The 15036-nt window shown below is 40.8% G+C and overlaps 1 protein-coding gene across 1 annotated transcript; it reads right to left on the reverse strand.

Moving 5' to 3' along the window:
- Positions 1-1764: 1764 nt before the first annotated feature.
- On the reverse strand, positions 1765-3683 carry LOC114573590 (28S ribosomal protein S28, mitochondrial-like). Its single transcript, XM_028605862.1, is given in 3 exon segments — positions 1765-1844; positions 1847-2069; positions 3648-3683. Coding segments are annotated over 3 exon segments (339 nt in total).
- Between the last annotated feature and the right edge of the window lie 11353 nt (positions 3684-15036).

The raw sequence follows: 15036 nt of genomic DNA on the forward strand, positions 1-15036 counted from the left end.
AAGCTTTTATGCTTTTTCAGAATTAGTTTCTTTAGAAACAAACTGTACAGCTGTGACGTGAAAAGCACTGGAGACTGTATTTTGTATCCCGTGATGCTTCCATTGTGTCTTTGTTACTCATGCGGGACTGCTGGGCTAGCAAAAGCCATTCAGCCAGCGGCAGGTAAGATGAAGTACAGGATGTACAATACAGGTAAATAAACAAGAATACCTGTGCTGTATGTTCACCAACTGCAGGTTTAATAGTTACATATGAGCACTCATGCAACAAAGGAAGCTTTTCACCCATGCAGCATTGCAGACATGTTTCTACATCAGAGGAACAGAGCCTCAACTAATTACGTTACATTTTATATTCATACTTTTTTATTGATCCACAGTGGTGAAATTCCAATTTTTTTTCACAGTGTTAGAACACACTACACATAGGCCTGAAATACACACACATGCTCATGTCCTATACATGCACAAATGGAGAGATGTCAGAGTGAGGGGGCTGAGGCGCCCCGAGCAGTTGTGGGGGGTGGGGGGGTTCGGTGCCTTGCTCAAGAGCACCTTGGCAGTGCCCAGGAGGTGAACTGGCACCTCTCTATGGGCTGAAATTTGTGCCACCAGAAACTGAATTTGAATCATTTATATTTGAATTTGAATTGCTAAACTTGAATAATTGCATTGAAAAACTGAATTTGAATCACATAATTTGAAATTGTATTGTTTAATTTGAATCATTGCATTGAAAAACTGAATCTGAATAGTATAATTTGAAATTGAATTTATTCGTTTGTTACTGAATTACAATAAAATTTGATCTTCACTGAAAATTCAACTCTCTATATATTCTTACATTCAGTTCTCGCTATTCAGATTCAGATCAGCAAATTCAATTTCAAGTTACTGAGACAGACATCCGGGTACTTGGAGGATGAAGGAAGAGCAATCGAGCGCAGATCGATAGGTAGAGTTCAGTGGCGCAGATACACAGGACTCCTCTTCGGCCAGCACAAACGTTTTGGAGCACAGCCTCGCCTTGACCCAGAGACTCATAGATATTATAATCTACCTGTTCACAATGTTCAAAATGTAATGCCTGGTGTTAGGCCTAGGTTTATTAGTCACATTCTTCTATTAAGTAAACTTAAAATGAACTATCGCTACTTACCTTAGCCTACTGCATGCAAAGTAGTGTGACTATCCATATTTGAATACATGTTAATTAATTTAAACATTTGAATTGCATTGGTTTACTTTGTACATCAGCAAGCCTGCAATACAATGTGATGTAAGAGCCAGTTCCCTGAGTTTATACAAGATGTTTCCACATTAAAACGCAAAATAGTAAATTATTATTTGAGTCTATTTTTAATCAACTCTAATATCTAATCGTTTGTCTCCTTCCTTAGAGCGTTTGTATATTAAAGTTAGTTTTGTTTGTGATTTAAAAGTGTAGCTTTATCATCATGTGCAGTAACAAACAAAACAAAGAGACTAATTCATGTGTTTATAAATATTTATTATAATCAGTTCACAGATCCAAACAGAAGCTTAACCCTTCTGAACTAAGAGGTTCTGCTTCAAAGTGAAGCTTAAACAGACTTAAATGTACAGGCACTCCTCCACTATTTATTCATTTATTTCTGCATTTAGTTATTTATTTAACAAGACTTAAAATCATGTCCACAGTCCGAGTCCCGCCAGACTCCCTTTAGGAAACCTGTAATTTAAACTTCAGCAGGCTTTGACAGTCCGCTCCGCTGAGTCCTGGTTCTAGCTCTCCCGGGCTTCCCTTCCCTCCAGCTGTCGCAGCAGTACGGCCCGGGCCTCCAGCAGCGTGGTGTCGGTTTTGGGCGGGCAGTGAGCTCCAGATCCTGCAGCCGCAAACGGACTCTGCTGCCCCGCTTTAGCTTCTCTCCGTCCGCCGGCCGCCGGCAAACGCAGTGGAACTTCCAGCCAAAATCTACATACAGGTCGTCTTGGACTACGTGGAAGATCCTGCTGATCACCACTCTGTCTTTGGCCGGTCCGATCTGGATGAGCGGGGCCCGGCGCAGCAGCGAGGCGAGGCGGTGTTCCTGCCCGGGGAAAGAGACGCTGCCGCTGGGCCACGGAACTCACCACCTCCCGCTGCCGCCAGAGCTCAGATTGCAAGTCCAAGGCGGCATATATATCATAAAACACGTTCTCACCTGTGAACTGTTATCCTTTCCTGTTTGTTTTTTGTCATTTCTTTCGTTCCAACATCCATAAACAGTTTGGCATCTTTAGTACTGATGATCCTGCGCCACTCCACTGAACTCTACCTATTGATCTGCTCTCGATTGCTCTTCCTTCATCCTCCAATAACCCGGATGTCTGTCTCAGTAACTTGAAATTGAATTTGCTGATCTGAATCTGAATTGTATGAACTGAATGTGAGGATATATAGAGAGTTGAATTTTCAGTGAAGATCAAATTTTATTGGAATTCAGTTACAAACGAATTAATTCAATTTCAAATTATACTATTCAGATTCAGTTTTTCAATGCAATGATTCAAATTAAACAATACAATTTCAAATTATGTGATTCAAATTCAGTTTTTCAATGCAATTATTCAAGTTTAGCAATTCAAATTCAAATATAAATGATTCAAATTCAGTTTCTGGTGGAACTTATTTCAGCCCATACCTCTCCAGCTACCAGTCCACACTCCGTACTTTGCGACGTACAATACATACCTGCAAACTCGTCCCCTTTCGATGAAAATCAGCGTTTTTAGCGTAAACCAGCTCATTCACATCCGCAAATGTGTATCAGAACTTGAGGTAAGCTTTTATTTTCGTTAAGGACATTAACGTTACTCTTGTCATGGCCCAACATGGAACACGGCTAATTTAGAGCAACTCTAGTTTACCTCCAATGTTTAGTCATTATTTTTCAAGTGCCACATTTCATTTCAGTCATTTTCGGTGGCGTGTGAAGTAGTGCAAGTCTGTGAACCAGCACTTCCGAACATAACCAGGCAATCTATTTATGTATTTATTTAACACCCTGATTGAGCTGATTGAAATTACTGGTAATAGCTTTGGTCAATTAAGATGTACAGCCATCACAGAAAAACAACTGTTGGATAATGAGAGCTCTGCTCCCTGAACTCCTGGCTCCGTATGGAAGCTAAGCCATTGATTATAGCTCCGTGGGAGAGCGTTGGTTTTTATCTGTGAGTGAGTGAGTGAGTGAATGAGTGCACTGAATCCCCTCTCAGCAGAGGGAGGAAGGGTTAAACTTCAGCAGCAAAAGGACCGTGAATGGGAAATAGGGTCAGGCTTCACTAAGTGAGTGAGCAAGCCACTTGCTTTTTCCTCGATCACATAGAGCACTTACACTACCACTACACGACTTTTTAGGTTCTTATTTACGGATCTCTGTCTAATGTGTAATGATAATAGAAGCCCTTTTTCCTGCTCACTTTTTCTTTTTCTTTTTATACGCATGTTGGCATCCAGTCTTTGTGATTTACATGTGGAACAATATTTCCAGTGTTTGCCATACATATGTTCTACTTGAGCGCACCACCCAGGTAGATTAAGACCAGCCCAGGTAGATAAAGCCTGAATTCAAGGCTGTATTTTATTTTATTTTTTTTACAGCGCATACAGAGCAGCGGCCTACAGCACCTTCCTCCATGAAGTCTCGCGCCGCGTGCATGACAGCGCCCACATTTCACTTCAGGCTCAGAGGCTATCGTTAGTAGTGGCATGCTGCTGGTGGGATTAACTGGAACGTTACTGATAAACTGTAGAAGCCTCCACACCGCTGTGAAAGCACCCCGAACATCATTAGTAATTGTTGCTAACCGAGCCTTCAGTTCCCGTTCTCCGTGCCTGTATCCATAAACTGTATTTATGGACTTGAGCCAGAATAAAGAGAGATTTTATGAAGTTGGCTGTAAAAGTACTACAATATAGAATTGTTTGAATGACAGAAATCTGTTAAGATGAGATCTTAATGAGTGCAACACTGTTTAAGATCCCTAAAACAAGACAAAATGAGAATAGCCTTAGTCTTATATGATTTAACAGGAGTTAGACAGTGACAGTTAGACAGTGTTGAGATTTACAATAACATGTAACCTTCTGTATGGATCATAGTATAGTAGTAAGGTTAAGTTGTTAACACACACACACACACACACACACACACACACACACACACAAAACGTGGTGGAATATTGTGATAATGTGATAATGATGTTACTTGTGAAAAATGAACTGATATTAAAGTGTACTCAGTTCTGCATTTCTACTGCTTTCAGTATTCTGCTAAAATACAACAAATTGCTTGTTGAATATAAAATAATTGAAAGGAAATTGTTTCCAACATTCTTTTATTGAACAACTTGAACATTAACTTGCATAAAAAAGGAACCACTAAAAAAATGTGGCAGTCACATTATAAAGTGCAGTTTTCTACTGATATTGTCTTTTTTTTCCTTTTGCAATGTGTTCATTGCGCAAGTTGATATCGTGATGACGATAAACGATATGTTGTGCAGCCCTAGAGTCAATTAATATATATTTCTCACTTTTTCCCCTGATGGTCTGAGTAAGTTACTAAATTTGTCGCTACTCGCTTTTTAGAAATAAAGTTGCTGGGCGGGTCTGAAAAGTCTCCAGCGTTGCTTTGAGCTTAACGCTAACATCAGCATGCTAACAGTGACAACGCTAGTATGCTTATGCTAAGTGGTATAATGTTTACGCTGTTAACCCTTAGTTTAGCGCATTAGTGTGCTGACATTGCATCTGAAGAGTTTCTTCTAGATTCTTTTTAGAGTGCGGGCCTTGTTTTCTATATGATGGGACTGTTCTTCTTGGCTACCTGAAACCTTTCCAACAACCTTTTAATTATGTTTATCTTGGTTTAAAAAAAAAAAAGGAGCTGATATCTCTGATTTACGAACTCTTTTTCCAGACACCTCTGGCCTCCTGCTTTTAACTGCCACAAACAAGATAAAAAGAAAACTTAATGCACAACGCATCATAAAGTAACACTGTTTTGCCCCAGAAGAAGCACTTCTTTCTCTGACCGATCGCCTCTTGTCAACGTGTCCTCAGAATAGGCTAAGTGATGAGTTTGTGAGTGAGCTGCCTAGATGGATGGATTGATGGGGGGCGGGGAGTGAAGATAACTGAGAGCAATATTTTTTTTGGATGACCCTGGGGTAGATAAGCACAGTCCAGAGGCTATCAAATGATGACTTTCTGAGCTTCAAAGCAACAGCCTGCATGCTGAGAGAGAGAGAGAGAGAGAGAGAGAGAGAGAGAGAGAAAAGAATCGGGAAGCAACATGAGAGGGCGGATGTTGATGGAAGCCGGCTAACTGGATTAGCATGTGTAATAATACCAGCATAGGTTAATGTTTGCAGCTACAGAGAGGCTAATGCAGGGTCATGCTACATAATAGAAAGGACAGGTCAATGGGAATGGTTAATAGTCCAACTAAATGGCTTGTGATTACAGCCTGAGATAGTCTGGACTGGATGGGACTGTCTCTCGAAGAGCATGGCTGGTGAATATGATCATAAAGAAGATGATCCTTTAACTCACTGAAGACGGAAATGAACAAAACCTGTTAACAGTGTAATGGTTCATCAACACCACTAGTGTCGGAGTGGTTGAAAAGATATTGAGAGTGCCGTATTTTTTTATTTTTTTATGGAGGAAAATAATGATGTGGCTAAAGCTAATTGAATTGTGTAAGAAGCTATTACAAGATACCTTTTTTCATCCTGGTCGGCCTTGTGTCATTATTAGCCATCAAAATATCATTTGTCAATTTCAACTACGTGCATTCCAAGCTGGAACATGTCTATTAGATGTACTGGTCACAGAGGTCACTACAATACAAATAAGACATTTGCCAGTTGACGTTTTTATAGGGCTGGGCAATATGGAGAAAATCAAATATCACAATATTTTTGACCAAATACTTCTATCGATACCACAACAACATTGCAAGGAGAGCAAGCGGTAACGGAGAGCAGCGTATGAGTGCTGCTGCGAGGAAAAGCGAGAGGAAAAAGAGATAGCAAAGATGATACGAAGTGAGTGACTGTGTTTTGCTGTTATTTACGGCCACTCTGCTTTCTCTCCTCCCCATTGATCTATTCCACAGACAGTTATGAAAGCTTGATTGTCAATAAAGTAAAATGAAAACAAATTTTGCCGAGGGCAGATGCTTCGCAACACAGCGGTCTTAGCAGCTGAGCAGACAGAGAGCAGAGAGGGCGACTCGGCAGTCCGCTTACTTGTTTTCTCTCTCTAATAAAAAAATAATATGTGTGTATATATATATATATATATATATATATATATATATATATATATATATATATATATATATATATACGTGCACGCAGGCTGAAATTCAACCGATTGGTTTTGTTGGGATTAAGCTATAAGCAGAAGGAAACTCTGCTAGCTGCTAGGCTAATGTGCAATGCTAAAGACTGCAGCGTTAACGTTAATGTGTCCACTTCCACCTTCACTCAATGGACTGTCCATCCTCATGTGCAAAGCTGAAGTGACGAGCAACTTACGTTTTTTTTTCTTTTTCTCTCTCCATAAACTCTTGAATGTAGGATACAAGACAGTCGATGAGGCTAACTACACAATGATTATTGCTTTCGTTATATTTCATGTAGGGCCGCAACAACGAATCGATAAAATCGATAAAATTCGATTATTAAAAAAGTTGGTGTCGAGCAACTATTACGGCACTCAGTCGCGGAGATAAAAAAGAAATTGAGTTGAGCGGAGCAGTGCGGAGCGAAAGAAAAGAAAAAAAGAGCAGAGCGGAGGTAGAGGAAATACGGAGAGAGACCGGAGAGACCCGTAACGTTGTTCTGAAACGCACGGCGGAGGCAGAGAAATCAGTACGACCCAAGTCATCCAAGGTGTGGGAGCATTTCACACTAAATAAATTGAAGTTAATTGCAAGATAAGCAAAAGCGACACGGCATGGCACGGGCGCACCACAGTGATGAGTCAGCACCTAAAACGTAAACATGTTGGAGTCCTTGATGAGGAGGAAGGGAGTTCAACAGCAGGGTAAAGTCACTACACTATCCTACTTCTGTTCCGGTCTGAAGTGAGGAACGTACCGTCCCTCCAGTAGCTCTTCTGGTGCTGCTGTTTACTCGTTATCCAGCTGACTAGCATGACAAGCTAACGTTAGCTCGTTAATAACAGTAGTAAAGCAGGGGTGGTACAGTTTGCAAGACTAAAGACTTTTTTTTTAATCTGTTGCCATGTATATATTATGTGCTTTGTCCCATATCAGTTATTGTTGACAAATATATTTTTGTGTGTTGTATAAATGAACTTAACTTGCACTTACTACAATGATGGTAATAATTTAATGAATAAGTGTGTGTGTGTGTGTGTTTGTGTTTGTGTGTGTGTGTCTATGCGTGTCTGTCTGTGTGTGTGTGTGTGTGTGTGTGTGTGTGTGTGTGTGTGTGTGTCTTATCTGTATCTGCTATTTGGGTTACTTACCTTTACACAACTATTAACTAAATTAGCACTCCTCACCTGTTGCCTATTTCAGCTCGTTAACCCATCTACAAAAACCCTCTCCAGTCCTCAGTTATTGTTTGGTCTGGTCTCTACATGGCATACGGACTCCCTCAGTATTGTCGCTTCAGTGTTTTGCCAGATCTTTTTGTACTACTAAGGCCCTGTTCACACGTACATGGTTATTTTGAAAAACTGAGACATTTCCCTTCGTTTGTGCCCTTCGTTTACATGCAAACAGAGAATTCTCCTCTGAAAACGAGTCTTTGTAAAAACTCCGGCCAGAGTGGAGATTTTTGGAATCTTCGTTTGCACGTTTGCACGTAAACTGAGACAAATGGAGGTTTAGGCAGCCGAGGAAGTGAGGAAGAGAAGAGAGAGGAAGTGATTCGTTGCTGCTGTTGCCATTTTCGGGATTCTGATTGGCTAACGTGGGCTTGAGCTTATCGTTACACTGCCACCTACAGGTTTGGCGTACTCTTGACGGCATTGACGGCATATCTACACGGGTACGTGTAAACGAACACTTTTCTGAACACTGACAGCTGTGCACAATGTTATTTTTGAAAACGGAGAGGTTGAAATGCCCGTTTATAAAAATAGCCGGCCACGTGTAAACGTAACATAAGTTTGTTTGAGCAGTTTAACTGGAAGTCTCCTGAGTTTTTCCCGGTATTTTTGTCGCTGCCTTTGGCACCACTCTCCTTTGCGATCTCCTGTGTTTTTTTTACCTCTTGGACTACCTTGTTTTTTGATACTGTTTTTGACTTTTGTTTGCCTGACAAGAACCTTCATTAAAAACTTTGTCCTGAGTCTGAGTTTGTGACAATCCCCACATCGATAAATGTGCTGAAAACACTAAATGCTGGCGAAGCTATTGGAATTATGATCGCTGTAGAACAGACTGCTTGAAGAGACTCAGTTTCTGACCCACGGGAGGGTTTTTCGTTTTCCTCATATCTAAACCAGAGAGTGTGTAATGGTCACAGTTGGTTAGGTTTAGGCACAAAAACTACTTAGTTAAGTTAAGAAAAAGATTGCGGTTTGGTAGTGTTAATTTTGTCACCTATTTTTAATTTAGTCTTAGTCTTGTGCCAAAAAATTTTGTTAGTCAAGTTTTAGTCGACTAAAAGTCTCGTCATTTTAGTCTAGTTTTAGTCAAAAGAGAACTCAAGGTATCTTAGTCAAGTTTTAGTCGACTAAAAGTCTCGCCATTTTAGTCAAGTTTTAGTCAAAACATTTTTGTCTTTTTTTAAATAAATTATTTCTGATAACCATTTCAGTCAAATAGTTATAAAAATAAATAAATGCTATAAAGTTATATAAATATTGAGCCTCTTCCTTATTTCACCAGTAAACGACAAAAACAACCACTGCATGGGGAAAGGATATTTTACAATAAAATAAATGCAGCACGAAACTGGCGAGGCGTATTTCAAGTGAACGCAACATGTGTTTTTCAGACAACGGCAACTGCAGACTGTCGTCCGTCTCGTGTTGGAAATAGAGACAAACCTTTACACCGTTTAGCTGTCAGCATTTTAACTGTGTTAAATCCAACTGCTAGGTAACGTTAGCCTACCGTTAGCTTGTAACTGGATTAAACACAGTTAAAATACTGACAGCTAAACGGTGTAAAGTGTGGCTGTATTTTACTGTATAGGATTCCAACACTGGGACGTCCAATATTCTACAGCTAAAGCTATGAGCTAAAAGACACAAACTAGCACTTGGTCACTGCTGGACTAAATGTAGCGTTTACTTGAATTGTGGTGCATTCAAAGTTATTGTAAACTACCCTTTTCTCTAAATTTTTTGTAATTTAACAGCAATTTGCTGGTGAAAGAAGTTATAACATTTTTAATAAATCATTTAAATTCCTCCCTTTTTTGTGCTGATCCGAAAAGTCATCCAATCCGTACCGTGAGTTTTGTGATCCGTTGCACCCCTATTATACATAATGCTCTTCTACAAACATATGTGGTGATAACTAAAATCCTCCATTTGGAACACAATTTAGTTTATTATCCAATATGCAGTTAAGTGTGTGTGTGTGTGTGTGGTTGTGTGTGGTTGTGTTGTGTTGGGACATACTATTTTATATAGCGTGGTGTGCCAACACCAGGATGAGGACTGGCAGGCGCTGGCAGGAACAATCGTCCTAATCCTATTAGGCAGAAATACAAATACGTGGATGTGCATTTATATCAGCTCATTGTTGTAGCTCCAATTTTCATTAAATATCTCTTTAATATACAATACCGCATGGCTGCTGTAATTTCATATTTAGTTTTAAGACCATTTTGAAAGAGGTTCACATATTAAATACACCACACACTGTATATTTCCAATATACTCAGTATATACTGAAAATTTAGAAATTACACTTGAAACCAAACAATAGCAAATTGTGTACACAGAGCGTGACAGCACAGGAAGGATGAAATTGCTTTTTGAAGCCTGGCACGGTGACTTAGACAAGAGGAGAAATGAAAAGGAATGAAGGGAAAGGAATATAGAAGGAACGAAAGAAAGAAAGGCTGGGGGAAAAAAAAGGACACCCATGACAGTAAAGTGGTAAGTGAGCGACAGTGTATTTCCCACTGAGGCTTGGCGTCAGGCAGCCGGAGCCGCTTGACGGATGGAGCTTTTAATTGACTCCATCGAATTGGGACAAACGGCGGCCAATCATCAGAAGAGCTGATGCAAAACAACCGAGGGCTTTTGTTTCCAACAGAAGGGCCTCCATTAGACCAGATAATAGACCAAGCTGTTGATATCTATCTGCCCTCTATCCTGTCTGCTGAAGGTAGACCATATCACACACCCATCCAGATGTTTTTTCAGTTGGCCAGCCTATCATTTCTCCTCTCCATATATCTGCTGCCCGAGGGCTTCAGTTAACTTTGGCCCTCTTTTTTTCTCATGCATTTATCCAATAAAGATCAACCCCAATACAGAGTCTCTGGGTGTACCGTTGCACATGCACTGTACGTGATACTTTACTTTGGCGATAAGAGATCATCTTTACTAATCTAGCCTTTTCTTTGAATGAAAACCATACAAAAAACAACAACAATAACACCATAAATGTTTAGTGTGCCAGCATTAAAAGCAGTTCTTTCACCTAGGTCCTAAATTTGCCCTCTGTATAATATAGTATATTATAGGGGTTCGGAATCACCAGAGGCCCCACAACACAATATTATACGATACTTATTTCATATTATTGTGATTTTGAACATATTGCGATATTCTGCTGTAGGATATTTGGAGGGTACAGATTTGATCATTAGCAAATTATCAAATATGTTTTATCAATATTAATAAAGTTATGAATATGGTTATTAATAACGACAAACAATCAAAACGGGGCACCACCCTGTAAGTCAGGGACCAATAATCAAACTGTGGAACAGTCTCATTTCTGTTAAAAATCCTTTAAAAGGATTCAAAGGAAGGGGTGATTTCGAGCACAGACCCGTTCAGCCAGCAATTATTACAATAACTACACAAATAATCACAAGCAACTGCTATTTAAGTATAATAAGATTTATTAACGTCACAATTATCAGTAGCCAATCAGCAATCCTTCAATAATAAACTTATATGTATATATAATATACCCTTTTACAATATCACAATCAAAAACAAAGCAAAACAAAACAGCATGTAGCATGGACACCTCTGTGTCTGTGTGGCGTGTGTGTGTGAGTGAAAGTGGAGGGGGCGGTGTCGAAATGTAGTCTAACACAAAACTACTAAAATGGCTACTCCGGTGAGCTGCACATAACTATTTAGCCTCAAGAGGGCGGTAGTGGTGCTGGGTGCACGAGGAGGGGCTGAAGAAGCCGAGGGGGTTGCTAGGCAAAGCGCACGTTTATGCTAAGTCAAGCGTTAGCTCTATACAAACTCCACGTGGTGAAGCTAACAGCGTTAGCTCGGGAGCTACGTAGCTAGCTTGTGTGTGTGTGTGTGTGTGTGTGTGTGTGTGTGTGTGTGTGAGAGAGTGAAAAGAGAGAGAGAGAGGGAGAAAAGGAGGGAAAACACGATTTATGGAAACAAACTTAAAACCTTGATCTCTGGGGTGATGGGACTAACCGCTCTCTTCGTTTTACTCGAGATTCTAACTTAATGTGGCGTTATAGCACAATCTGAGGTTTGTTTAACGGTAAAGAGCATTTATTCCCCGCCACACTGCGAGCGCGCAGCTGACTCAGCTTGTACAGTAATTCCTCCTCGGCGGGAGTTATCAGCTACAGTTCAACACAACTTTCAACAATATCTGGATCAGTGATATTCTTCGCAACAGCACATAGGACGCAGCGGTCCGATCACACATTAATGGTAAACAAAATAGCAATACCTTTTACTCATTAATAAACACCCTAGTTCTCAAATCTGCCCAGAACTATAAAAGCCTCTTACTTTTTGGTGTACAGTCCGTTGCTTATCCGGCGATTTCCCGGTGAACAAAAACGAGTTAACTCTCGGCAGAGATTAACGACCCGTACCGTCCAGGGCAGTGGCGCGGAAACACTGTCCAGTCGACTTACAAGAAAAACGCGTTGTCTCTTCTTCCTTGAGACGAGGCTGATTTACCCCTGCAGATTTGGTGTAATACGGGCTTCGTATTCACCAGGACCCTGTGGTATCACGAACGATACAAACGTCTTACTCGACCAGCGAATGATACGATGTTGATTCTCAAACAACGCTGAACGATGTGTCTTCTTACGGCAATGAAACCACGAAAAGCCCCGGGCTGTGACCTCCGGCTACTTTTATCTCCCCTCCGCCGCCTGCTGGCGGCGAGTGGTGCGTTCGAGGAGCCGTGGCCAATCAGAAATCCCAAACTCAACAAAGGTGTGAGAATTCGTCGTTGCAGTTCTCAAGCCCTCCACCAGTCTGCCATTTTCCTCATGTCTTGGAGGTAAAACCTCCATTTTGGAGACTCCTTTGTTAGGAGTGAGGGGTCACAGGCCGCTCTTTGGCCTCAGGGGAAGCTTCAGGCCTCACAAAATAGTCTTGATCATAACTGTTAGGTTCCAACACTGCAATATATTGCAATAGCGTTTTTTTCGAACTTCAAATTATATCGCAGAAGGAAAACTTTGTCAACATCTGTTTTTTCCTCTTACTTCAATTTTATTGTCCAGTCCATCTAGTGGACTGACAAGGCAATTGATTTTATTACATTATTATAGTACCAAAAAAGTTAAATTGTCATGTGCCATTCATAAAAGTTCGATAGTTGGGATCTGTGTATCCATATTGTATTGCCACCAATAATAATGTGATGATGATACTATGCTGTATCAGACTGATCTCATGAAGTGGCGTATGTATGACATGCCAATTCGTATGCCATTTTGGCAAGATGCATAATCGCTATTTAGCGTGTTTATCAACACAATTCACCCGCCATTGACCTACATTACGAGTTAATTTTCGCCTTTGCGAGTAGTATAAAGGGACGTAAGTCCACGGATGGGTAAAACACAGGACTTTCACCCAGGAGAGCCGAGATCGCGTCCCGCGTTTGACGATTTTCAGCCGTTTATTTTTTTTAAGCCTTCCCCAATGTTTCTTTCCGAAACCCAACCGCTTATTGTTTTCCTAAGCATGTTTTTGTCGCTTTTTTTTGTGTTACTAAAGCCTTTTCCTGTGTTCTTTTCCTAAACCCTTTTTTTTATTTTTTTATTAACACGCGTGTCAGGGCTTGACATTTTGAGGCACTTGTCCTTTGGACAAGTACATTTACGTTTCACTTGTCCATGCACAAAAGTCACTTGTCCTGGAAAAAACGTATAATTGTACAAATTTGTTTGTGTCTTTTGCTAATGCAGAATTCGAACAAACCGCTGAAATCATCCAACTTCCATTTTTGGCTCAGCCGATGTCAGGCTGTGCCACGATGGAGACGGCCGTAGCCAGCGGGAGCTGCCCGCTTTGAGATTCATTTTGGCTAATGGAGACTGTTGGACTCAACTGTCCATTGTGACTCTGACAGGTTTATAGGAGTGCAGTGCTAAATCTGTGGAGTACTCTTTTAAAGCTACAGAGGTGTGTATGTGTGTGTGTGTGTGTGTGTGTGTCTCTCTCTCTCTCTTTCTGGGAGGACCATTCTCCTGTCCTTCATAAAGGCTTATGTTTGCCACAGGTCCAGTTTTTCATATTGCTATGCCTCCCACTAGATCCTATTCTTGGTCAGTGGAAATGTTGTGCACCCCCGTCATTGCTAGCTAAGTTTTACATTTTGCTAAAAACACTGTAGTTAGCAAATGTTGTCAGTAACTTTGACAGTCACATTGACAGGTTCTGCTCCCTATCGGTGTGTTATTGTACAGGCGCTGCGATAATGAATTCACAGAACAGAGTTTTAGCATGATTGAAATCACAGGAGTTTTTTTTTTTTTTTTTTTGGGGCGATCAGAACTAATTTTTGTGTTACCCTTTGATTAAAGCAATTTCAAAGTCTCCCTTACTGATGAATCACTGCAACATGTACCACTGGAGTCCTACAAGTCAAGATAAATCGGAGAAAATAATTTAATATATTGGATGTGACAGTTAAATCAACGTTAGACAAGGCCCCCGGGGTATTTCGGGGAGAAATTAGCAAGGGAACAAAGAGAATTATTCTTTTAATAATGTGTAGAGTGAATCCTAACGTATGGAAAAAAAGATGTTCAGCATCAATTTAAGAATGTGCTAGTGCCAAGTGACAGCGCGTTGAAGCGAGTCTGTACAGAAGTCGGAATCTGGATAAACCTCCAGAGCTCGCCTCCCTCGGCACCGACTACATCTCTGGAACTCACTGCCTTTTTTATTCCCCAGTCAGGTGTGTTCGCCTAGTGTTTACTGCTAAAATTATGATTTGTGAATGCATGTGAGATATACACACCATACCGTATAATTGTACACTAGCAATGTATAATATGTGGAAGGACTGTATGTAATAATATAAAAAGGCATAGCGTGTTAAAGCCACAAAAAATATTAAAATTATATAAAAAGAAAGAAGAAAAATGGTTTATTGGTCAGTCCAATACAAGGCAAATTCACACAAGGCAGTTAAATGTATTTCTTGGCATAACCCTCCCACACACACGCATTTCTTCAGACGGGTCATTGGGCAGGGTCAGCCATAGCAGCCTACAGTGCCCCTGAAGCAGTTTGGGGGTTCAGTGCCTTGCTCAAGGGCTCGGCAGTGCCCCAGAGGGGAGCCGGCACGTCTCAAGCTACCAGTCCACACTCCGTACTTGGTTTGTACGGGGAATGGAACCGGCGACCCTCCGGTTCCCAAGCAAAGTCTGCTCGCACTGTCTCTATATTTTGCAAAGTTTCGCATTACTGTGACCCTCTGTGTGACTGTAGTTGACTGAAAAAGAGCAGCGATGGCCAAATATCACAATGGGGAAAAAAAATCCCATCCTCTTCTCGCGGTGCGCAATCGCTCGTAGTATATCTGGACAAATCTGTAT

Source organism: Perca flavescens, chromosome 18 (genome assembly GCF_004354835.1).
Source record: "Perca flavescens isolate YP-PL-M2 chromosome 18, PFLA_1.0, whole genome shotgun sequence".
NCBI classification, from domain to species: Eukaryota; Metazoa; Chordata; class Actinopteri; order Perciformes; family Percidae; genus Perca; species Perca flavescens.